Source organism: Bombyx mori, chromosome 22 (assembly GCF_030269925.1).
Source record: "Bombyx mori chromosome 22, ASM3026992v2".
In the NCBI taxonomy this organism is placed as follows: domain Eukaryota; kingdom Metazoa; phylum Arthropoda; class Insecta; order Lepidoptera; family Bombycidae; genus Bombyx; species Bombyx mori.
Window position 1 is genome coordinate 16,683,743 of NC_085128.1, and position 26,553 is coordinate 16,710,295.

Here is a 26,553-nt window from a genome sequence, read left to right on the forward strand (position 1 = left end):
GTAAAGTAGGCGCTAACGCTTATTCTTAGGACTCTCGGCTGAACTCCCGTTATAATGAACATAGAACACCACTTGTTGTCTGCGCGGGCAGTGCGTCGACCGCACGCCCTTCCAATCACGCGAATGTGTCGTCTTTTTATTAAAAGAAAAACTTGCGTACAATAGTGTGCCGCACTAATTATTAATAATTGCTTGGTAATATAATTACGTTTAAAGTAAATTAAAATTATTTAAAAATGTGTTCAATAAATTTAGCGGTGTTTATTTACATGGTAAGTGATTAATATATTTAATTTTTATGTTATTCCTATTGTCTCCTCAGATGTGAAATAAATCATTTCTTGTAAAGTCAAGAAATATTGTTTATTATTAATGTTATATACCAAAATATATCATAATTTTAAAATAAAGTGAAAAAAAATTATGAATACACCTAATAAGACTGTAAAAACGTATTTCATTGTTATATTTGAAGTAATATCCCCTTTCAGAACTAAAACCGTTGTACGTACCTACATGTAGCTTTCTCCTTTAGTAAGCACACGCTCAACAAAATAAATATATAAAATTTAGACGACGATCATCTCAACGGCTGACTGACTCATTGCCTATGCATTTAGAACGAACAAACCGCTCAGGGAGATAGGTAAAAAAACAATCATAGTATGATAGAGATTTATCTACGGTTTACTGTTAACCAAAGCTCTCACTCGCTGCCTAAAGTTACAACCTGTAATTAGTAAATTTGAAAGTTGCTGGCCGAAAATCGAAGCACTACATTTTAAGGCTTAAGGATTTTATATAAAAGTCTTTGCGTCCGAATTTAGTTTATTAGCATATCAATCGTGTCAAATTATAGTAAAGAGCGCGACGTTTAAGTAAAATAGAACTAGCATGAACATTATTACTGTTTTTACATGTCTGTTAAGACTTAATGCATTTACTTTATGATTTAATGATTACAGGGATTTGTTTTATAATAAAATTCACATTTATAATGCCTCTGATAATTGTTATAGTTAACAACCCTCTTCCCTACGGGTGAAACCCTCTGTAGATTTTTGTTCTAGCACTGAAGTTTAACTTTTAGGAAGGATTCCGACTCTCGATGATTTTGAATGAGCAAAATTTTAAGGATTATAATGGTCCACTTTTCCGTCAATCGAGATATCGTAGTAGGTAAAAGTTGTTCAGAGTTCGACCAACGAGTCAAAGCCAAGTTGTTGGTCGCCACAAGTATGTTTCGCTAACGTGTGTGTGTTCACCCTCATGTGTTGCCAAATCAGACGAATTACAGAGACAACGCTGGTTAGAGAATCAGGAAATTTTCCGAAACCGACGGATTGACAACCCAATTTAGCTAAGGACATCTTACTGTCAAAATATAAATTTTAGTAATCAAGGAAGCATCACATTGAAGAGGTTGGGGAAGACACTTCCCCAATTTTGCCACTGATAAAATCCCACAAAACGAGGAATATTCATAACCGGTTTAATGAAGCAACTATTATTCTTTTATTGACTTAACTATTCTTTATCCAAAATTATCATCAAATCTGTATGCTACGATCGTTAAGCGTACCTACTACAGAAAAAAGTTGTGGTTATTCAAAGGTCAGTTTTAAAATTAAAGAGAAATGAAAAAGCTATTGAAACAATAAAATAGGTAATTGAAAAATATCCAAAATTTGCGATTTTAAAGAAGCATTCAATGGACGTAAGGGCTCCATTTCAGAGATTTTTGTTAAAGCAGATTGATAAAGACTTATAATAAATTTACTTAGGTACTTATGCAAGTTTGTACTACTTAAGTACTTATCTTAACTTTTGTATTAACAGTAAAGTAAAATTTGTAAACGTGAGACGTCATCCGCTCTTAATAAGTTGCACAAACAACAACTATGTTTCATTTCAATTATATAGCATAAATAATATAAGTATTAATTAAGTAGGTAAATCTTATATACCTAAGTCGTGTTATCTGATATTAGGTATACCTACGTTAAATAGACAATATACGACGTATCTAAAATGTGTAATAATGAAATGTAATTAATAAAAGTTCAATCCAACATAATTTTGATTATCACATTTATTTTTAACCGTGTTTAGACCGACTTCGATCCGTTTTTTTGAAGAGACAAAACTTAAATGGCTTTTATTGAAAGAATTATGACTAAAATATAAAATTTTATTTGTACATTTATTTCTTTATTCAATATTCTCATGACGAAATCATAAAGGCAATAAAAAAATCTAACGAAAAGTAAAATTCATTACAATGTTTTTTCTCTAAAAACAACAGGGTGATAGATATTATTAGTTCACAGAGTAGGTATAATATTCTCAAGAAGGTAGAAGTGATACAAGTTTGTTTGTAAGACATTTTTTGGGGTAAATGTTTGTCGCAGCTAATCGGAAAAGGTGAATGAAAACGTGCCTTCCATACAATAGATTATTCAGGCGACGGAGCACTTTCGCTGCTTTTTATATATTCCAATTTCACTTTTGTATCGGTGCTTTAAATCCGTTGAGACTCTCAATCTCGATTACTTATATTAATTAATCCCTTGAGACGTTATAGCAGTAGGAAGTAACTTAGCTATTCATAGGTGAAGAAAGGACATAGTTAATATACCTACCTAATGCATAATCACAAAACGCATTAACATTAACGAGATTCAACATGGCGTAACGTTTTTTTTTTTTGTTATTTATTGTTTTGAACCCTTTAATTAAGCTCATTCGATGGCGATTGAAGAACCATCTTTTCTATTAATGTTATCACGATAAATATATTATCTGCATTTAAAGTGTAAAATTTATATTTTAAACTTAAGTTGTATCATTAGACAAATTCCATTTTTTTTATCATTTATACATTCCCTGTTTGACTAAAATTGATACGTAGTCATACTCAAAAACAATTTATTTACCCGTTGAATTCCAAACCTACAGATAGTAATTGTTGTAAAATTCTGTATTCTTCACTCCCTTATTAACCCCAAATTTAGCCATACCAAAGTCGCAGCATAGTATTTTAGAAATTAGCACCTGACGTACACTTGTTTAGGCAACAGGTCAACGACATGTGGTCATTGGCGACCTAGAAATCTGACAATGACACTTTCTTGAAGGTAGGTATTTTCAATTCATCGCACATTCGGTTACCCTTTCATTTCCGATGAATAACATACTGGTTTGGAATTACGAGATGGGTAAGGTAATATTAAAAATAGGCTGGGACTTATCATGCAGGATCAATACAGATTTTAGAAAATTAACTATTAAAATACCTATGTCCATCATATTACTATGTCTAATAGTTTAGTGAAGTAGGTATCCATAATTGTGTCAAACGTAAGTAATAAGGTTAGGAATTTAATGATTTTATTTGTATTACGGAGAAATTGCGAGTTCTACATTTGAGTGTATAAACACCTAACTCGCTTAGTCATGTAGTACATACTACATACCGTCGCAACATGGTTCAGTTACATACTTGTTTTAGCTAAAGTTAGTGTGTGTGCATGAACTTAAAACTTCCTGTCGTTATGGAGTTTGGAACACGGAAAAGGTTTCAACAGTAAAAGATAGTCCACACAGTCGTTATGGGATCTGTGTCATTCGGCCACGACACACATACCACCCAATGACTGCTCACGCGCAGCCTGTGAATTCATGCGACAGAATCATTTCTTTATGATATTGAGACCTCAATAATATAATGTGCTGATTTTCGTAATGATCTAGAATGACAAGTAAAAAATATAATTTGTATTATATAGATGTTATGGAGATGCTTAAGAGATTGAGTGACGCTATAATAGGTAAATCCTATAAAAAATTTTGAAGAAATCTATGTAAGAGTATGTAAAAGTTTTCTGAAATTACTCCATTGTTTTTTTTTTTAAATTAGGGATATTAGTAGTGCCTACATGCAAATTTGCATTACCTACATTTCATAAATTTTCTAAAAAAAAAATTTTTTCACTTTTCAGGCATTGTTTACGTGTTCTGTCATGGCAGATTGCGGTCCACGGTTAAAATATGCATGGGGAGATGCGTTGGAAAGCTCGGATTGTCCTGGTCCAGACGGCTCGCCGTATCCTAGGTATGCTTTCAATTTTACGATTTTCTTACCATTTAGATCAAAGTTCTTGGCGTCATGAATGCTTTAGCACTAAAAAAAATATCCAAGACCGGTGAACTCGTTGACGGCCCACCTGGTGTTAAGTGATTAACCGAATGCATAGACATCACGTGAATGCCGCCACTCACTTTAAAACTTCATGTCTATAAAAATGAGGTTTTTTTTATTGCTTATATGGATGGACGAGCTCACAGCCCACCTGGTGTTAAGTTGCTACTGGAGCCCATGGACATCTACAACGTAAATGCGCCACCCACCTTGAGATATAAGTTATAAGATCTCAGTATAGTTACAACGGCTGTCCCACCCTTCAAACGGAAACGCATTACTGCTTCATGGCAGAAATAGGCAGGGCGGTAGTAGGTACCTACCCGCACGGACTCACAAGCGGTCCTACCACCAGTAATTACGCAAATTATAATTTTGCGGGTTTGTATTTTATTACACGATGTTATTCCTTCACCGTGGAAGTCGATCGTGAACATTTGTCGAGTACATGAGTCGTCTATTATCAAAGGTGGCAATCTGTGCATTTGGACAAAAAAATTTTATTGATATGTCAATACAGACTGATTTGAATATAATCGTCTCCTTCAAAGAATACGGTTCAAAACCTGCATTAAATAAAGGTTAATAGTTAACCTGTTATTTATCTAAGATGTCGTTCCGAAGAGTTTTTTTTTTTTTTTTTTTATTGCCTTTGTAGGCAGACGGGCATACGGCCCACCTGATGGTGAGTGGTTACCGTCGCCCATGGACTTCAGCAATGCCAGGGGCAGAGCCAAGCCGCTGCCTACCGCTTAATACTCTCCACAAGCCTCGTTTGAAGAAGGACATGTCATAGCGCTCGGGAAACACCGCGGAGGGGAGCTCATTCCATAGCCGGATGGTACGTGGCAAAAAAGATCTCTGGAAACGCACTGTGGATGACCGCAGCGGCTCCAGGTAGTATGGATGAACTCTACTCCGGTGGCGGGCGGTGCGATGGTAAAAACGAGATGCTGGTATCATCTCGAACAATTCCTCAGAGCACTCCCCATGGAACATACGGTATAAAATACAGAGGGAACCGAAGTCCCTCCGCAAACCCAGAGGCTCCAAACGATCCGAGAGAATGGGATTATCGACAATCCGAACGGCCCTCCTCTGTATGGAGTCAAATGGAAGAAGCTGGTATTTGGGAGCCCCGGCCCAGAGATGAGAGCAGTACTCCACGCGAGGCCGGACTTGTGCTTTATAAAGCAAAAGTCTTTGTCCAGGCGTGAAGTACCGCTTCGCTCTGTTGAGGACTCCCAGCATTTTGGACGCCAACTTGGCTTTGCCTTCCAAATGACTCCGAAACTGGACATCGCTCGAAATGTCGACCCCAAGTATCCCGATACTCTCGGAAGGTTGCAGGGATACTCCTTGGAATTGCGGCGCCATGACAAAGGGGTCCTTCTTCGCAGTGAACGCGCAAACTTGTGTCTTTATCGGGTTGAATTGAACCAAGTTCAATTCACCCCATTCGGAGACTCGCCCCAGAGAGTTCTCCACTTCAGACACAAGTTTTGATCGTCTCTCTTGCACCACGCTCCGAGAGAGACTCTGATGGCCGATATATCGCGCATCCCCCGTGCTATCATCTGCATAGCAATGCATGCCATCAATAGACAGCATGTCATTGATATACAGGATGAAAAGCGTGGGGGAGAGCACCGAACCTTGTGGAACGCCAGCGTTAATGGTCATGGTATCAGAACAGTCACCGTCTACAACGACCGTGATGCTCCGCCCATCCAAAAAGCTAGCGATCCACTTGCAGAGACCCTCGGGGATTCCGTAAGATGGTAACTTCGATAGAAGTGCCCTATGCCAGACCCTGTCGAAGGCCTTCGCGATATCAAGGCTCACAGCGAGAGCCTCGCCCTTGCTCTCCAAGGCTTCAGCCCACCTGTGAGTAAGGTATACAAGAAGATCGCCAGCTGAGCGACCGTGACGGAAACCGTACTGTCGGTCACTGATCAGCTGGCGATCTTCAAGATACTTCAGGAGTTGTGTATTTATAATTCGCTCCATCACCTTGGAAAGCAAGGAAGTTATCGCGATAGGCCTGTAGCTCGATGGGTCCGACCGGTCACCCTTCTTGGGGATAGGGTGGACATGAGCAGTCTTCCATGAAGACGGAACCTTGTTAGTGCAATAAGAGAGGCGATACAAACGCGTTAGCGCAGGTGTCAGCTCAGGGGCGCACGTTTTCAAAACCACTGCGGGGATGCCGTCTGGCCCACTCGACTTATGAACGTCCAGGAGTCGGAGCTCCCGCCTGACTGCACACTGTGTGAAGCAGATATCCGGCAGGGAGCTATCACACCAGGGGATGCTCGGTGGTGTGGCACCCCCGTCGTCCATAGTCGAGTTCGAGGCGAAGAGTTTGACCAGAAGGTCAGCCTTCTCTTTCGCGCTGTGGGCCAGATTGTCATCGGACTTGCGCAGTGGTGGGAGACTAGACCTGCAAAAGTTTCCTTCTGCAGCTTTGGCGAGCGACCAAAAAGCACGGCTCCCGGAGGGATAGCTCTTCAATCGCTCGCCAACTCTAGCAACGTGCTCCGACTTCGCCTTGGCAATTACCTTCTTGTAGGACCTGGAAGCGGCGTTATATTTCCGCCTTTCCCCTGAGATGTTAGGATCCCGACGTCTCCTGGCATTATCCCATGCCACGTATGCGGACCGCTTGAGGTGTGCAGCATCCCTGCTGGCATTGTTATACCAGGGTCTGCTGCGACCCTCAACGGGCACTTCAGAGGAGGGAATAAACAATTCCATCCCCTGGAGCACCACGTCTTTAAGTCGGTCCGCACAGACGTCAGGATCAGCAGAGGAAAAGCAGAACCGCTCCCATGGGTAGGATGCGTAAAATTCACGCAATCCATCCCAATCTGCTGACATATACCGCCAAACTCTTCGATACCCGGTCGTCGTTCGACGATCAGGACGAGAGAGTGGTACGGCAGCACGAATAAGGCAGTGATCAGACGATCCAAGTGGAGCGTCGACCACCACACTGTATCCGGCCGGATCTGTGGTCAGCAGAAGGTCCAACAAAGAAGGCTCGTGCCCCTCGATATCTGGGACACGGGTGGGCTGTGTCACCAGCTGGGAGAAGCCGTAGGCCAAGGCGAAATCGTAGGCAGTCCGACCCGGGAGGTCAGTGGTTCTGGACCCCAACCACTCTTGGTGGTGAACGTTAAAGTCTCCAAGAACCACCACCTCCGCAGATGGGTACTGCTCAAGCACGCGGTTAGTCCCCTCTTGCACATGCTCAAACAGAGCTGAACCTGCATCACTGCTGTGGGACCTGTACAGGCACGCGTAGATTCGGCTACGGCCCCCGTGATCTACGCGCAGCCACAAGAGGGACAGGTCCCGTTGTTCGAGGCCCCGAAGACGGCGACAACAGACATCAGCCCGGACGAATACGCATACCCCGGCTTTACGCAGGAAGTTGTGCTCCAATACGTAGCCGGGATACTCAAGGTATGAGGTATCATCCGGAGCAGATATCTGCGTCTCCGTTAAAAAAAGCACGGCAGGCTGCGCCGTCTCAAGGTGGTGGTGTACGGCGTCAAGGTTGCTATGTAGGCCCCTGACATTGCTGAAATCCACATTAAATGTGGAATGGGGAACCGCCTGTGAAACCCTTTTCTTTTTTTTTGGCGACTTCATAGTTGTAAAATTTTCGGAGAGTAGGATTAGGAGAGGTAGGATGTTGGAGGTGAGATCGAGGCAACACCTGAATGAAGCGCGGAACATAGTACGTGCTCGACCACGGATTGCGTGAGAGACTGACGCAGGGCATGGAAGGGCCCCCAGTCCACTCTGCGTGCGATCGCCGGGATCCACTCCGGTCTCCGACTCCGGCACGACGACCGCACGACAGGATTTTACACCGGTTGGCGGGACAGCTTCCCGGGGCGGAGTTTAGTAGAGACACCCGGGTTCAGGTCCCCTACTGACCGGCGGGCGGCAGCGGGTACCGTTTCACTGGGTCTCCCTATACCCCCGTCAAACAATCACGCCCCGCGAGTTCGCACGCACGTCTGCTCCGCAAGTTCCAGGCGTCACCAAGACTCACCCCCAACAAGGAAGGGGAAAAGGAAGGGATAGAACTGGCTCTCCAACCCACACGCCGGAACACAGCTAGGCTATTTGGCGGCGGACTCTAGTTGGAGGGTGGTCGCCAGCCAGTCGGACTAGGTCCTACCACCGGTTATGTTTTCGGCTCCCGTTTAGCACCACCCAGGGGTCACTTGTAGGGAATCGCGGGTTAAACCTACGGAAGCGGGAAGCACCAACCCCCAAAATTTTTTTTTCACCGAGGTTTTTTTCGTTCAAGTGTTTAGATTACACCATAATTTATTCAAATTTTGAAATTGTTATTTAATACTATAAAAAAAAAATTTTAGCTGATATACCGGCTTTTTAGACGGCGCGCCTATGCCGTAACGACCTCGCGGAGCGCTATTTTCAGCGTTAAAAAAATTTTATAAATAATAGAGATAGAATTCCGGGAGCTGGGATTTTTTTATTGGAAATTTCCTCCTCTTTCAGGATCTTTTTTCAAAATTCCTTAAATATCATTATTTTAGAAATTATTAAGGAAAAACCAAATTCCTTTTTTTTTAAATCTTATTTTGTTTATAACAATCGCAATTTTTTATGTGCTAATAAGCCCTTAAAAAACATTTTTGTAGACATCATTCCGCATCCAATGAGCTATCGTACATATTTTTAGGAGCTTTATGTCTATTTAACACGTTTTTGAACTTGTTGACTAGACTATTAAGAGAGGATTAAGGGAAGACTTATGCAGGAACATATTAAGGACACTGCTTTATCTTACAAATGCCTAGTTTTTTTTTATTGCCCTTATAGGCAGACGTGCATACGGCCCACCTGATGGTGAGTGGTTACCGTCGCCCATGGACTTCAGTAATGCCAGGGGCAGAGCCAAGCCGCTGCCTACCAGATAATAAACTATAGTTGATATTTTGATGCCGTAAGGGGAGTACTGTATTTACGTGTCCGGAATCATCACTACATTACGCGTGCTTAGTGCGAGCTTTGTAACGTTCTCTATAACGTAAAAGTTAGCTCAAAGTATCCAGTTGGAACAGCGCCCCTGGCGGCAAACGTAGGCAAACGTTCCAACTATATACAAATTAATTTCAGTTAACTTTTACGCTATCGAGAACGTTCAAAAACTGGACTTGGCTTTCAAAACTGATCTAATACACTGGACATTAAGTTTTTACTATATGAAAAACCAATCATTTAAACTACTGTTCTGGATGCTATCCATTATTGGCTAATAATAGGAAGTAGTAATTGAAAAATGGACTGACAACCTTTGTCTGAGATACTTTCAATAATTTTACAAAAAAATACTGTCAACATAATTGTCGTGTTGAAACAGTTTTTTATCAAAAATACAAAACGAAAGTTAACAGGAAGTGATCAAGGAGTGAGTAACTACAAAAAAAAAACATAAAGAGATAACAGATTCATTCAGAAATTAAGCATAATTTTTATAATATAATAATTTTGACAGTTTCACAATATTCTCAAACTTATTCCCATTTTGAATAAAGGCCAAGTCAGTTCTTAAATTGATTTTGCTCTGGTATCTGCTTGATAATACTTTCATCATCACTGTGAATTATAGGTTCATTATTTTTGTGGACACATTAGATAAAACATAACTTGATTTAAATGAATATGAATATTTACACAGAGAAAGAAGAAATATTAGCTTCAGTCAACACTAATCAACAGACATATATCAATCTTAGGATAGGACTTGAAAACAGTACAGAATATTTGTAAGGAAGGCAAATTCCAGTTAGTAATATATACTAACTGGTAACTAACTTAGTAATATACTACATGCCTCCAATCTGTTATGGTCTAGACAAAATACAATATATAAAACATAATTTATGGTAGAAAAATCTTAGACATAAATAGTACTCAATAAAATGGAAATCAGTATATATTTTTTATTCAAATAGGCCTTTACAGTTACTTTCAAACTGTTATAATTGCATTGAATAGTTTTATAATATTGAGTAATGCCCAAAGTTCTATCGAAGATAAGTATGCTCACCCCGTAGTTTAATTTATGATGTGATATATGATATGAAGTTTGATGATGAACCATAAATATTATAGTGTAGATAAAATTATTCCAAGACTACAATTTAATTCTTGACTTGAATAACATGACTTATATATCAAGTGGAATTGATTTTAAAACTAATATTATTTTCATTGAAAATTACAACAGTTCAAGGCCTGAGGTAGCTAACAATAGCACTACCCCATCATTTCACATTAGTATCTTAGTTAGCTTCCTGTACTATATAGGTCAGTAGGATATCACTGACTATCAGCTATGTGATATGCTGTTAGTAGGTTGATGGTGTGCCAAGGTTAAACCCACTAAGATCAATATGAACGAAGGTTAGTAACAATAACTCTCTTTGAGGTTTTTTTTTGTAGAGAGTGTACCATGCCTAAGTCAGACAGTTATTTAAAGAAAGAAGGGTAAACATATGGTTTATAGACTTCATTACCTGTTTTTGCATCTTCATATATACAAGATTTATCATTTTTAATTCGGCTTGAGTTCCTGTGTGATTTGCTGAATAATAATTTGTTAATAACAATCTATTTGATAAATATACATAATAGTTATACAATAATTTTATATTCATATATTTGAAGTTGCTGTTCTTATCGGCTAATAAGTATACTAATTTTGTTACAAAAAATTAAAAATATTACCTTTACACACTTATCGAACTGACTTTACTGATTAGAGTTCAATAAGGTCTTATATGAATTATTATGCGATTTTAAGACACTTTATTTCCCAAAAGTCGGTGCCTGAGTTAATAAGTTGGAGGCTCACCAAAAATTATAATTGAAGGTACTGTCGTAAATCAAATCTCAAGCGAATGAGTAATGACCTCACTTTTCATTGCCTATATCGACACCTCCTACGTATATTATCGTAACCAACAAATTGACGAAAATGACATTTTTAGATTTTCAAATACTTTATAACATCGTTTATCGTTTCATCTAATAAAAAAAAATATATTTGCAATAGAACCAAAGATATTGAGAGTGCATATTGTCGTATGTTCATATTTACCGTAGTAATATATCGTATAGTGCAGTTAATGTACTGTACGCGGGAGGCGAGTGATCGTTTAGCCGCGCGAAGGAATGGTAAGTAGTAGTACCGATTGTATACGCTGGAGAGGAGCACGAGCGCGGCTAATATCACATTTTAAAAAAATGTACTGATTTATATTATTTAATGGACAGTAAGTATAAGATTAACTATCAACTATGTCATCTAGGTCAAAACGAATGATTGATGCAGTAATGAAACCGGTAAAACAATGTGATAATTTGATTGGCAAAAACCGGTAAACGCTAATAATTCAACTTATAGTGATGATGTGTGTACATCCAACCCTTTTGTGGAAAATACTACGAGGGTACAAGGTAATATATATGTTTTACACTATGAATAATGATTTTATGATTTATTTAAAATATAATAATATGAAATAGTATAATACCCACAGTAAAATATCGTAAGTATATATATACTATACTATACGTTGAATTTCGATCCTTCTCCAAAATCGTAAGTAAATACTTACGATAGTTTACTATTGAAAAAAATATAAACGAGTCCCGTATCTGTTCTTACGATATTTTACGTTGGAATTTCCTATACTTTTTTATCCTATGTCACACTTAAGATATTGTACTTCGATATGAAGCATAACTTACTATAGTATTCTTTTCAAAAAATCTCAATAAAAAGATATTTTTGTTTTTCTTTTACACAGTTACCGCCCCTTTTTGACGCAGATATTGATGAGATAAACCAATAGATGGATTTGTCCTATTTTGGGTCATATGTGTCATATGAACTGTAGACTAAAATGGTCAACGAAAATGAGTGATGATGAAAGAATATTGATTTTCAATAGGCTTTAAGATTTAGAAAACCGTGAAAAGCAGTAAGCCTTTATTGAAAACTTGGTTGTCAAACAAAAAATCTAAGGATTTTCACTGATATGGAGTCTAGGCGTAGGTTTACTTTGATATATAGATTCCCAAGGGCTGTTTTAGACGACCAGGAAAACTACTTAACTGTGTACAAGAAGATGTTTCTAAACACATTTCCATTAAGTAAACAATTTGTCTATAAGTCTTTAGAAAATAAAGGTAAGTAAGGTAAGTGGCTTGATAGAAGCGGATCTGCAAGGGCGTCATACTAATCATCGCAAAGTAATAACTAGGGATGTTATCAGAAGTATATGCGATCACATAAAATCTCTTCAGCCTGTAGAGTCTCATTACTCTCGCCGAGGAAGTAGTAAAATTTACCTAGACGGAGATCTAAATTTCCATCGCTTGTGTGAGTTGTATAATAAGTGATTTAATACATTAACATACTCTCCAAAAGCTAGTTCTGAACGGCAATATCGCGACATCGTTAATGCATACTTTAAGATTAATTTTTATATGCCAAAGAATACCGATGTGACAAGTGTCATATCTATAAGAATATATCTAGTCTGACACTATATGAAGCACATATTAAAAATAAAGAGATAGCTCGCCAAAAAAGTCGACCGATAAAGAACTGGCCAAAGTATCAGATGGTAAACTATTAGTGGCCACTTTCGACTTTCAAAAGTTCTTACTGCTCCAAATGGTAATATAAGTATACTTTATTATAAACGAAAGCTTTAACTGTTTAATTTTACAGTTTTTAATGTGGCTGAACAGGAAGGTACTTGTTTTATGTGACATGAAGTCCAAGGGAAACGCGAGGCAAACGAAGTGGCTAGTTGCTTATATATAAGTACATCTCCAAATGTAAGGATCAAGGTACAAGCGAGCTTCGGTTGCCGCTTTTATTTTTAAAGTGACAATACATCATTGCTTTTTAGAAGTTGGGCATAACCAAAACGAGGGCGACAGTGTTCACGCCTTAATAGAAAAATGTGCCAAGAATAAACTTGCTTATACACCATTTGAGTGGTTTTGTTTAGTACGCTGGGCTAAACAAAAAGGAAAGCCTTATATTGTAGAAGAATTACAACACACCGATTTTTTTTTAATTACAAAACGTTATTAAATGGCAATGGGTTTAAAAGTACTAATGGAGAAAAAGTTCAATGGAATAAAATAAGAGAGGTGTTTAAAACCTGAAGATCCTTGTAAATTACTATATTATATAAATATGATTTAGCTGCCGAAGATTACCATACTTTATGTATAAAAGCGTCTGCCAGGAGACAATGTGTAATAAATATTGATGTACTGTATGCCAATAGGCTGCCGATGATACCTCAGGCGAAAAAAGATGATTTGATGAGCATGTGCAAATCTCAAATCATACCCAGCGCTCATTATGATTTTGTCCAAAGCATACCAGATACTGTTAACGACAGTTTTCCGGATTTAGATACAGACTAATGTTTTAATAATTAATGTAATAATTTTATTAATATTACATAGTTTTTATTAATTTCTTTTAATTTTTTGTACTGAAATTTTTTATATATGTTATTTTAGAACAATATTGATTGAATTTTTTACGAATATTCAAGTAATGAATAAATATCTTTTTCTTATTAGTAAAATATATTTTTATTTAGTTGATAAGGAGTACAGGGATGAATAAAGAATTCATAATATGAATTATATTTTAAATTTCATATTTCATTGCATATTTTAAATAATACGTGCATTTTTTTAAACAAAATACTATTTCTTTTGGATAAAGCAAATTGATTTAGAAAATCCGTAAATTAGTAAAACAATAAATACAATCTTTATAATAATATAAAGATTTTATTTCATGTTCTTAATACTACATACTATTAAAATAAACAAAACCACCATTGATTAATATTTTAAGATTATTTTCTTAGAGAGAATGTTTATTTGGACTGTTTTGATTACGAAATACATTGTATTTCAGTATACTGGAAGATAATTATTTTATTTTAATTATTCCTCTTAATAGCACTTATGCTATGAACGTCTTTGTTGTATTGTATATTATGGTAACTGTAACCCAAGACACATTATTATTTGATTAGTTCCAATGTAAGTTATCGTACGTGTAACATACCCTACTTAATCCTACATATATATCAACGTAAAGTATAGTAAGTACTACATACAACGAAATACCATTGATATTTTCCGTAGTAGAAAACCGTATGTGACTTTTAAGAAATTCTAGCAAAAAATTCAAAAAACCTTTTTAGAAGTAATATTCCGTTCCTAAAAATATATCTGTATGCCAATTTTGATTCTTAAATGAGCTGATTTGACTTCACTATCATCAAAAATCTGCTTGCATAACTTTGAATTGCGATACTGTAAAGTTGATAAAATAGAGTTACGATATTATACGTAGGAGGTGTCGATATCTTAATATCTAGTGTTATATTAATGATGTAAAGCTTACAGTAAGTTCTAAGCAGAAATTTTGTTGTTTTTTTTTACCTACTAAATTCATTGAGTTCCCAGTTGGAATGAAAGTTCCAATGTGTCAGTTTTGACAGAACCAGTGATGCCAGCTGCAATCGAATATTGTGTTTAGCATTTTTTTCGCATTCTCCATAACCCTGTAAAAAAAATTTGCACACTATTAGCTTACTACAGTACCGGAATCATTCGAAACTCATTAAACATTTTAGGTTTAAAAAGAATAATATATATATATATATATATATATATATAAAGTTAGAGTAACTATGAAATGTTTGAAAATACCACAGACACAACCTACTGAGTTTCTCGCCGGATCTTAAGAGTGGGTCCCGATTACAATACGATGATAGATTCAGCAAAACACTGCTCTTGCTGGACTAGTTTTCAAGTTTTAGCAAATTTTCTCAAGTTTAATCCGTGAGCTCACCTACCCGTCCGTATGTGGCTGAAATTGCCTCACAACCAGCGAATAGGTAGGAAAAAAATTAAAATGAGAGGTAAAGAGTAACATTGGAGGTAGCATCATATTTCTCTCTGCATAACTTAGACTTTTTATTATTAAAACTGCAATGAAATTATCCTACAGTGATTAACGATTATTAAATAGTCAATACTATCATTTTGAACTGTGCTATTACTCGTTTATAGGAATGTAGACTAGATTGAGAAGTTTCTTTTCACTTTACTTCAGTTGCAAAAGTGTTCAATAAAATATCTTCAAAAAACTTCTATAATCATCTAGAATTATTAGAAGTTTAATATTATTAGAATTCAATTCAAATTAATTGTACAAAAACAGAATTTGAAGACACTTTATTTTTGGAAAAAATTAAATAAATGTTGCAAGTAAAAGAGAATGCAAAATATTTTAACATCTTTCAAAGTTAGGGATTTTGCCATAGCAATACTGTGTTAAAGTCAAAGTCATTTAATCAAGATTTCAATGATACTTGAACACTACCTTTTATTGTACTTACTATAAGCCATAAAAATAGTCTACGAGATATTATGAATATGTGCGACGAATTTAAAAGTCACACAGTATCGCCATATACTTTAACGCTATAAGAAGTAGCTACTAGCAGCGGGAGAGATTATAAGGGGAGTGAAATGGTCGTTAAAACAATATTTGAAGCCTTCAAAATATCTCCAAAGATAGACAGTAAAAGCAATACAATTTACTGAGCGGACAAAGTGTAATACTGTGTGAATCTACTAATCTGTTTCATCGGGACCAAGTATATTTTATAAATTGTAGTTTATTATACTCCTTTAGTATTTGAAAAGGCGCATAACTGTGGAGTAACAACTAAAACGCTAGACCCGGATTTTCGGATTGTCTCAAAAAGTCCATTATGATATTAATTAGGTACTAGAAAAATAACCAAGTTAGGCTAAAAGGTCGAGAGTATTTTATGAGCCGTAAATACAGTAATACAAACACACTTAGAAACCATTGTCATGCTGTCTAATTTTCGAACAATAATGAAGTTTTATGAAAGGTTAATCAGGTGTCTACGTACTTAGTTAAATAATGATGGTAATAGAGGCTACATTTTATGGTAGACGATAGTATTGCTAATGTCGATGTGCCGTGGTTTTCGGTTGACAGTGATAAAAACGAAAGCTATGAATTAGACGTTATAAAGTAGTGAACATGGTCACAGAATTAAAATTGAGCCCACACAGTCTGGGATTCGTGAAAAACTTAATTTTTATTGTTTTTCTATTCAGTATTTGATTTAAGCATGGATACCTTAATGATTAGTTCTCTTCCTAATGTATGTAAGGTTTGAGGAGAGTAGTCAGCGGTAGACAGTGGATTGGCTCTGCTCTTGGCATTGCTGACGTCAATGAGCTACGGTAACCAATCACCATCGGGTTGACCGTATGCTCGTTTGCCTACAAGGGTAGTAAAAACAGTTTGAATAAAATTGTTTTTTTTTCTATTATCTGAAGGAAAACTGGAACCCAGGTCCAATAATGTGTACCTTAAGTGAAGCTCGGTGTTAGAAATACGGTTTTAATGGTCCCCAGTAGATATTAATAACAATGTGTTATAGAGCTTCGAATAATGACGACGAAACTCCGAGAAACGGGCTTGTCTTCCTAATCAAGAACTTGCACTGTCCCATAATATTTTTAACATGATCACACCTTTCAACATGATCGCCAGATTCAGCACTAAAATGTTATCATTATTATTTATTTCACTACTGCAGCGATTATCATTTATGATTAGATGAAGTGTAAGCTCTTTGGCCCCAGACTGTTGGGTGACGAAGGTCGTGGGTTCGAATGCCACTTTAAGAAAATATTAGTAGAACGAAGAGGTTTAATATTTCAATATTTAAAAGTATATACCTGAGTATGTTTATGAGTCCCTGCTTCCTATTGTACAAGAAATCCTAGTCCGCAACCCGCGCATCAATCTAAATATTAGGGAACATTTATTTTGTAATGATTTGTCTACACAACATTGATATATTTATAATAATTGATACTGACAGCCTAAACGAACGCGAGTTCTAGATGCATCTAGAACAATCTGTATTTCTAGGGTTAGTCTGTACGAGTGAAAGAGTGGAAACTAATATTGATTGAATCGCGTCTGTCTGAGCCTGGAATGGGCCCTTGTTCGATTTCATTGTCGTTCTGGGCTTGCCTACAACAAAGTGACGTCACTGACGTCATACTTTGCTTCAACCACTCCACGATCCACCGAGTACTAATAATGATGTCCCAGCTGACCGCGTAAATTTAATGATATGGTGTATTTTGTATTGAGATTACAATAGTTTATGATCGTAGTCTAGTGCTGATATTGAAACATGGCCAGTGTCGACGAAGATGTTTTTAATGAAAAACTAAACGAATTAGTAAATAGACGCAGCGGTAACAGTTTGAATTACCGTCGCGATAAATACGTACGTTTGCTGGAAAAAATTAAGCTTTGTAGATCCAAAACAGCTGCGGTACCAAAAAATTCACTCGATTTTCGAATTTATAACAAATTGAAAGTCGTGAAAACGAACGAAGGCGAGAGGATTGCGACGAATCCTTCGTCGCCAAAATTAAAATCACTGATGCTAGTGCCAATCGAGGAAATGTACGATATTTTGCTAAACTGTCACATGAATTTGGGCCACGCTGGCAGAATTAGAATGATGTCTCAGATAAAAAAGAAATACAAAAATATTACGGCTCAAATAATATCACTATTCATATCTCTATGTACAACTTGCAAGATTAAACGTCAAAATTATTCCAAAATGCAGCCATATAAAAACAATCGCGCCGAAAAACAGAATATTGTACAAGAATCATTGTTTGCACACCCAGAGCTTTATTCTAGGGGTCAAGTGGATCTATTATATGTTAATAATGTGGAGGACAAAGAATACAAATTCTTGATGATCTATCGAAACTTGGCGACCAGATTCACGCATTTAAATGTATTAAAACAGTTCAATGCGAATGAGGCTACAGAAAAATTATTGGAAATATTTTTAGTGTTCGGTGCGCCGAATGTTTTACAATCAAAAAATGGAATTACTTTTGTCGAACTCATAGTGAAACAAATAGGGTACATTTGTCCTGAAATAAGAATAGTAGCTTCAGAAACGAATTTCAACGAAAACGTATACAATGGAAGGAATAATAAAGATATTCTAAAGTTGTTAAATGATTGGTTAAACAAAACACAGAGCGTGAAGTGGTACGAGGGTGTCAAATTTGTTCAGTATTCGTTGAACACGGCCTTCAACGAGGTTTTGTGTCATTCGCCAAGCGAAATGGTGTTTGGTATGAATCCTTGGAAAGGCCTTACGTCGATGTTACCTGAAAACGTATACCGAGATCTGAGCACCGAAGATGATTTGAAAATATTTTTGGATCAGTACACAATAGAGGTTCAAAATCAAAATCAGTTGAATCCAGTTGAATCTTCACTATTGCCAGTTAGTTAAAGCAAAAATAGAGCGGAAATTTACACCAGAGAAAAAATATTTTTTCTATCCTCTATTACTACCGCAGCACCAATTGTTGTCAGTTTACATGAAGCATAAAGCTATTAATTTTAAAGAGTAATTTCTTAAAGAGATACCAGCGCGCTGAGATGGCGTATGTGGGTCTGAGTTTCGCCGAAGGGGGATCACTATGGGAGGTGGTATTTTAAGGGGCTCAGGAGAGACTGTCTCCCCGAGGTTGCAGGTGAAACAGTCGTTGGCGAAAACGTCACAACGTTGACCAACACGGACGGCGGCCTATCAAGCAATGCCGCTGGTGTTCCGCCTAATAATTTAAATGCCTAGAAGACATTAAGGAATATAAATTATACACAGATGCTATATTTATACAAGTTTAATAGTTATAATCTGATATGATTGTACTGAGCTAATCCATTTATTTATTTTCCAATAGTAGTGGCCATTCGATCGGAATTTTGTTAACAAATACAAATTATATACTTAATTAATGTATTCGATTCTGAAAAAAATATTATCGGTTATCTTCTCCGGGCTAGGCCTGTCGTAACTCAGATGACTTCTATCACGGTCTCCTTGTAACTAGATTTTATTACTAGAATAACTATCAAAATATGGTAACGAAAAACCGTTGCCTAGTCGTATATTTATGGCAACAGAACGTGAATACTGGATGCCAACGTGAGCTTTGAGACACGAGGAAAATCGTGAGTGAATCAAATTAATGACTCACCTAGTCTACAGGAACGCGTGATTGGTAAAGATTTTAAATTACCCAATTAGACTAGAAAACTATTAGTGTTTGCCTACCCTTTTATTGAACCTTACTAAGATAATATTATTATGTACCTTAAATGGATTTTTAAAAGTATAGTTACATCAACCTCTGTTGATCTTAGGTATCTTGCGATGATTTCCTTGTATATTAAATTAGTGCCCAGAATAAATAGAAAAGTTATGTGACTTTTGAAATGAGTCATTGAGGACACATTGACGCTCTGAAGAAAGAGTTGCTTCTCTCTGTAACATGATTGTACTGATTTTAATATGACTAATGTCCTTTTAGACTTGACTTATGCCTTCCTTTCAACTAAATTTATACTTTAATATAAAGAACTCTATTTTGATGAATTATTTAAATATTATAAATTAGTAAAGTGTGTTCACGGGTGTTCAGTAATTTGTTTGTTATCAGTGTGTCATTCATTAGATGAATGCTTAAACTTAAGAATAAAATAAGGTATCTCAATATTTGTCGCCTCAAATTGAGCATTCTAATGTAAGTCAATAAAATGATTATTATTATATTATGCGCTTACGTTAGAATATAATTGACTTCCTTCACTATATATAGTATTTGTCTGAATAAATGATTAATATTATTTAAATAAATGTTTTAAATCTAATAAATATATTAAATGTTAGTCTGAAATGGTTGTTTGAATAATATAACAAAGAATTAAATTTAGCCTTTACGATCCTACTACTGCTTACCTGCTTTGGGAAACCCTTACTGACACTCCGTATCAAAGCTTGCAATCTGAATGAGAAAAAATAAATAGCTAACTAAGTAGATGGGTATTTATATTACTAGTCTAGGTTTTTAGCATAAGCATTTACTAGGTCGGGCAAGCAAATTTGACTGAAGTGGTGGATATCCTAATAAATTCCGGTAATTAATGTTCATTTACCGATCTAAAAAAATGTGGCATCTACCAAAAACTTTCAAACAATCGAATCGAAAAACAAGATGGCGAACAGAATAAACGAACGCGCCAAATCAAGTTCACGTTCCGTTACGCATTGTAAACGTCGAGAACGACATTAGTGTAATTACGACAAGTGCAAGGAAGTTGCGGACAAGCGCTGAGAACGTTCCCACAGTATCGTACTGAAATGGAGTAACGGGTTTTAGATTGCATTGTCATGTTTGCTTGTATGTTCGGCTTGGATGAACACGGTGAATTCGTAGTTAATATTTTTGAGGCTGGAGTGATGTCGTTGAAAGGAGAGAGCTGTTCTAAATTTTGAAAGAAAATTTCGTCTGAAGCCTTTTTGTTTATGTAAGATGGCCGGTGAATTTAGTGGCGCGACTATTATAGCCTTCAGATGCTAAGTCAAGGCAGGTATCATTTTTTTAATAAATAAATAAAACCTAATTAAAACGAACAATTTTTATGAAAGAATAAAAATCGAGCACTAAAAGTAAAATCGAAAAGTTTTTTTGATTTTGCGTAATCTGGTTGTTGATTTTGCTATATGCGAAAATTTGTGTCCACGTCTGTGGCGGCAGCGACATTCAAGCGAACTGATATTGTCGGCTCTTGTAGTCGTTTAAATATAGCTGAAAAAAGTCTAGAAGTAAGATTATTTCAATTATCCTTTTGATGATTATATACCTATTTATTTATCTACTAATATATATAAATAAATAAAAACCCGTTTTAATAACATTTCCAACCAAACTAGTGAGGCCAAAGTAATTAAATTACTGTTTGTATACCGATCCATCAGTTTTGAAGTCGGTAAACTTATATTGAAAGATTTCGTTTGGTGGATGTTTTCCGACGGGTTCGATTTTCGGTCGTAGAAAGTATCGTCAAAGATGAAACATATTATGTTATCGGCGTTAGGATATATTTATACTTAATACAATAAAAAAAAACCTGCTAGATACGAAACCTTCACAAGTATTCTAGCTCATTTTTTCTCAGGGTAAAACCTGTATGGGCTTACCTCTTTTTAGCCCCTGACTATCAGTAATGGCTAGCTCTTTCAAAATTATTCTCAATTAAGTCACCACCTATATGATACTGATCCGATCTATGTGGGCACAGAATATGATCTACCATACAATACAAGCTTCCATAGTAAAGAGCAATTTTAAAATACTAACCTGGCATTTTGTCCGTGAATGTTACAGACATCTTATAAACCGAGCCATCAAATCTGGTCCTTGGAGTCAGTCGTCCCGACAGGGGAGAGCCGCGCGGACACTGGACCCAGCCATCATGAGACGAGCGCTCCTGGACGCTCATAGCTCGTATTCTGAAGGCTCGACTAGCGCTCAGACTGCTAATAATAGAACCGGTAAGTTTTTTTTTTGTTGCTTAGATGGGTGGACGAGCTCACAGCCCACCTGGTGTTAAGTGGTTACTGGAGCCCATAGACATCTATAACGTAAATGCGCCACCTACCTTGAGACATGAGTTCTAAGGTCTCAGTATATTTACAACGGCTGCCCCACCCTTCAAACCGAATCGCATTACTGCTTCACGGCAGAAATAGGCAGAGTGGCGGACTCACAAGAGGTCCTACCACCAGTAAAAACTTTGTTATTATGCGAAACAATCGTTTGGCAGATAAATCGGCCCACTGAGTTTCTCGCCGGATCTTCTCAGTGGGTCGCGATTCCGATCCGGTGGTAGATTTTGCGAAGTACTGCACTTGCTAGGGCTAGTGTTAGCAAACTCTCTCAGGTTCAGCCCGTGAGCTCACCTACCCGTAGGTAAAAAAAAGCGGATAAATATTTTATATTCGAAGTAGGGAAGTACAGGAAGGATACTACAATGAGAAATTGATTAAAAGTAACACTTCCAAAACGGAAATTTTTTTTAAAGCTATTTTTTTCGATTAGCTTTTACGTAAACTACAGGGAGAAGAAAGATAATGGCTCGAGAAACTCTGCATAACGGATAAAGTGGAAGTAAAGAAACTTCAAGGACCTACGCGCTAGAGCGATAAAATCCAAGCGACGCTCAACTCTTAAAGTGTGTGCTGTCCGTATTTTGGTTATATATAGAAGTCACGACTCTCTGTCCAATATGAAAGATCCTTTAAGAATTCCGGGCCAAGCTGAGCGAAAACTAGACCACTGACTTGAAGACCCAATTGTTTTGAAATAACAACCATCTCATCCAACATTATGCGTTATTACTGTATAAAGAAAAAAAATCTTTAAAAGTAGAAGAAGAATAAGAAGTAAGAAGAGTAAGAAGAAATGTTTTAAAAGTAGAGCCATTTGTTTTTCAGGTCGAGCGGTTAATTTACCAACGATACCGTCGTCCGCACAAGCCGGTAACACCTGCGGCGGTGGCCGTCTCTGCAAGACCCGTTACAACACAACTGCTCCGATGTACGGGGTGTCTTTGACTTCTGGCCAACCGGTCACCATAGTTCAAAAGTTTCCGGATCTGCTTCAGCAGGTCGTCTTTGAAGTATGCGAGTGAGTATTTACTATGTTAATCTAATGGCAATATAAGAATTTCACGGTAAATCCACTTCGATAAAGCGGCACGACATGAGAACCCTCTCATCGTGGCCGCCGGTAACTACATTCACGATCCTGCGGAAAGAATGGAAAGCACTCGACGTCGCCCCAAACACGTCATTTCGGATCCTCCTGATCCACTAACGGTGCTTTTAGGTACCTCAAGCACCAGTCACCGTCCTCGTCGAACTCGTCGCAAGCGACGAAGCGCTCGGCGAGTAAATTAACCCTCAGACACAGCCCACTGAGTTTCTCGTCGGATCTTCTCAGTGCGTCGCGTTTCCGATCCGGTGGTAAATTCTGCGAAGCACGGATCTTGCTAGGGTTCGTGTTAGCAACGTCGTCAGGTTTGAGCCCCGTGAGCTCACTTACTAGTTAAGGTTCCGCTGAAGTAGCCTCTCAAGGCTATCAGCTTAGGTAGGAAAAATACACGGTAAACTCAAACACAACTTTTTTAATGCTAAACTAGACACATTTATCGTAATATCGACAGTTGTCACTAAAAAAATGCTCCAAACAAAATCGCAAAATCGATTCTAATTTCAAAATTTTTGTTTTGTTTCCTATCTAAACTTAGCCTGGTGTTAAGTGGTTACTGGAGCCCATAGACATCTACGACGTAAATGCCGCCACCCACCTTGAGATATGAGTTCTCAGGTCTCAATATAGTTACAACGTCTGCCCCGCCCTTCAGACCGAAACGCATTACTGCTTCACGGCAGAAATAGGCGGTGCGGTGGTACCTTATGGCGCGCACATGGCGGTACCTGGGTCCCCGCCCAGCCGGAGTGGAGGAGCACGTTGGGGCTTAGTCGGTAGTCGTTAAGCTGGGCGGGTTTGGCGAGAGCCGAACTTAGCCCAGCGCGCCTTTCTAAAGGCGTAGTCTCCTATGTCTTTTTCAACTGGAGGCGCGGAGTCCGACTCCCGTCGGCAGGCTATCCGTAAAGACTGGGATTCCCCACCGATACCAAAAAAAAGGACGGTGGTACCTACCCGTACGGACTCACAAGAGGTCCTACCACCACTAACTACTTACTTACTTATCTAGTGTCTCAAGAAATCATACTTCGATAATTACGATAAAAAATATATTTATTAGATATTAATTATAAATTCTCTTTACAGATCCAGCGAATGTTCAGTAATACGAGGCACGTGCACGCAGACGTACGTCCCCTATTTGTTCCTGGTCCTTCCCCTGGGGCCTGTGACCTTCACGGGACAAGACTACGTTCTGGTCGAGTCCGGATGCGTTTGTCGACCCAATCCAATGCCATAGATGCCTCCGTCAAAACACTTCGACTTACGGTTCGAAGGCTCAAGAGGGTAGTTTAAAATAACACGCGAATCGCTCAAAACGTTTGTTTGTTATGAATTAGTTAATACTCATTTCGAATTATTGGAATTAGAAAAGTGTGGACTGTTTGAATTGCAAGGGCCACTTGTGTTCCTTACCATCTTACTTACTACTCATGGCGCTGTGGTGACAGCTGTCTGTATGTGAGGTAAAAACTATCTCATCGCATACATTCATTGAAATATTTAATCAATCGAATCAACTTACAAATTACGAACAAAAAGACTTCGGATCGGCTTAGTTATCACAGAAACGGCTATAAATTATTCTCATCACAGAGTTCATGATGCAAATCACAAATACTAGAATAGAAATTCCGGTTGTGTTTATTATCAGGAGACCATAATTTCGAAGAAGTAATAATTTCAAAAATAACTTCGTAACGGTGGTAAGACCTCTTGTGAGTCCGCGCGGGTAGGTACCACCGCCCTGCCTATTTCTGCTGTGAAGCAGTAATGCGTTTCGGTTTGAAGGGTGGGGCAGCCGTCGTAACTATACTTGAGACCTTAGAAGTTATATTTCAAGGTGGGTGGCGCATTTACGTCGTAGATGTCTATGGGCTCCAGTATCCACTTCACACCAGGTGGGCTGTGAGCTTGTCCACTCATCTAATCAATAAATAAATAAAAACGTAAGTTGTAGCCGAAGTCCAAGTACCAGGAGACCATAAATGCAAAGAGCTCAATCACAATGAATGTCCGATATAGGTGACGCACTCTAAAGGAGGTGCTCCCAGTTCAATGTAAGCATCTTCGCGGATTCGTCGTACATTTTCAACATTTATTTCCTGTTTCTAATTATCAATTAAAAATCATTTACTCTCATTGACACACATAAATCTTGTTTTCCGGGACAGAGAAAGTTTGGAATTTCGCAAATAATGATTTTATCTCGTGCTATTTATGAAATACTTTAACATTCCTACGCGGCGATAATTTTACGAAGAACGACAGTGTTGCATTTATTAGGTTTAGATCTTCGATCGACAATGTAATGTTGTTGAGAAATACATATTTTTAATTAGTTAAATATTTTTATTATAATGATGATTTTAAGCGTATTGAGAGTGAAATTTCGGATCCCTAACGAAAATAGTCGTTCGCACATGTTGTGAACCCTCAAGAGCACACAATGAGGTTAGACTTTACAGTAATTTTTCACGATCTTGTATTTCAGCAGTTTTGTTTTAGTGCAGTTACTAGGCAACAAATTTCATGTTGATTCTAAAATCCGTCCGAGTTGCATACAAAAACATTAGACGGTCGTTTAAGTCCAGTGACATTCTTTATGACTATTACGAGAAGGATGTAAGCGCATTTTACAGGAAGCTATAAACGTTGTTGACACGTATAAATGTTAAAAAGTAATTATAAACGGGATGAGCATAAGAATTAACACGAATTTCAAAAATGATAATGGTTTTTTTTTTATCTGAATAAAACAAAGTGCTTCATATTCAGTATGTCTGTTGCTTAACGTTTTATAGAAAAAATTAAAACAGTTCGTAAGAAAATCGTTCCCGCGCAAACCAACAGTTACAAGAAGTCGTACTTTTGGTGATTCGGGTATCTATTCCAATGTTTTAACAAAAATAAGATCAAATCTTGTATATCTGTTTTTCAAATTACAAATAATAATATGCTAAAGTAATGTAGGTAGGTAATCGTTAGGTTTTACTTGTGTTAATTGCTTTAGGTTCGGGGTAAGAATAGGGAGTGCTATTTAATATAAAATGATTTATTAATTAAAAAACTTTATTTAATTTGTAGATCATTTTATGGATCTTTTATTTATGTAATGCAGACTGAGTATTATTGTTACTGTGTAAAATATTTAACTATTGTTTTTTTTAAATCATACATTTATTTATAAAGCATTTTTATGTAAATCTAGATTTTATTTTCATATCAAACATGTTTAATAATTTTGTTTTGATTAAAATGTATTATTAATTAGGTTTTTTTCAATCACACTTTTATATTATCATCACCTATTTTAAGATGTACGATAGCTCAGTTTTATTGAAATTTAAAGTTTTAAAGGATTACGTAGGTACTTACCGTCAACTGCTCAATTTTTAATGACTTTTTCATATGCTGCACAGACCGCGGCAACGCGTAGCGCTAGTGTCGCGCTCAGTTGATTGCGCCGATACCAGGCAAGTTGGAGGGAAATTTCAAAATTTAACCCCCAAAATCGAACATAA

At 37.3% G+C, this 26,553-nt stretch overlaps 1 protein-coding gene across 3 annotated transcripts; it reads left to right on the forward strand.

The window, feature by feature from the left end:
- The first annotated feature begins 4 nt into the window (after positions 1–4).
- Positions 5–26,299, forward strand: LOC101742676 (uncharacterized). Of its 3 annotated transcripts, none has more exons than XM_004924240.5 (5): positions 5–272; positions 4,002–4,114; positions 21,644–21,810; positions 22,753–22,945; positions 24,116–26,299. In XM_004924240.5, exons 1-5 carry the CDS (start codon positions 237–239, stop codon positions 24,267–24,269), a joined length of 663 nt encoding a protein of 220 aa, XP_004924297.1. In that variant the 5' UTR covers positions 5–236; the 3' UTR covers positions 24,270–26,299. The 3 variants fall into 3 exon arrangements, with proteins under 3 accessions (XP_004924297.1, XP_012544254.1, XP_037874681.1); XM_012688800.4 differs by lacking the exon at positions 5–272 and adding an exon at positions 2,110–3,223; XM_038018753.2 differs by lacking the exon at positions 5–272 and adding an exon at positions 3,265–3,360.
- Positions 26,300–26,553: the final 254 nt, after the last annotated feature.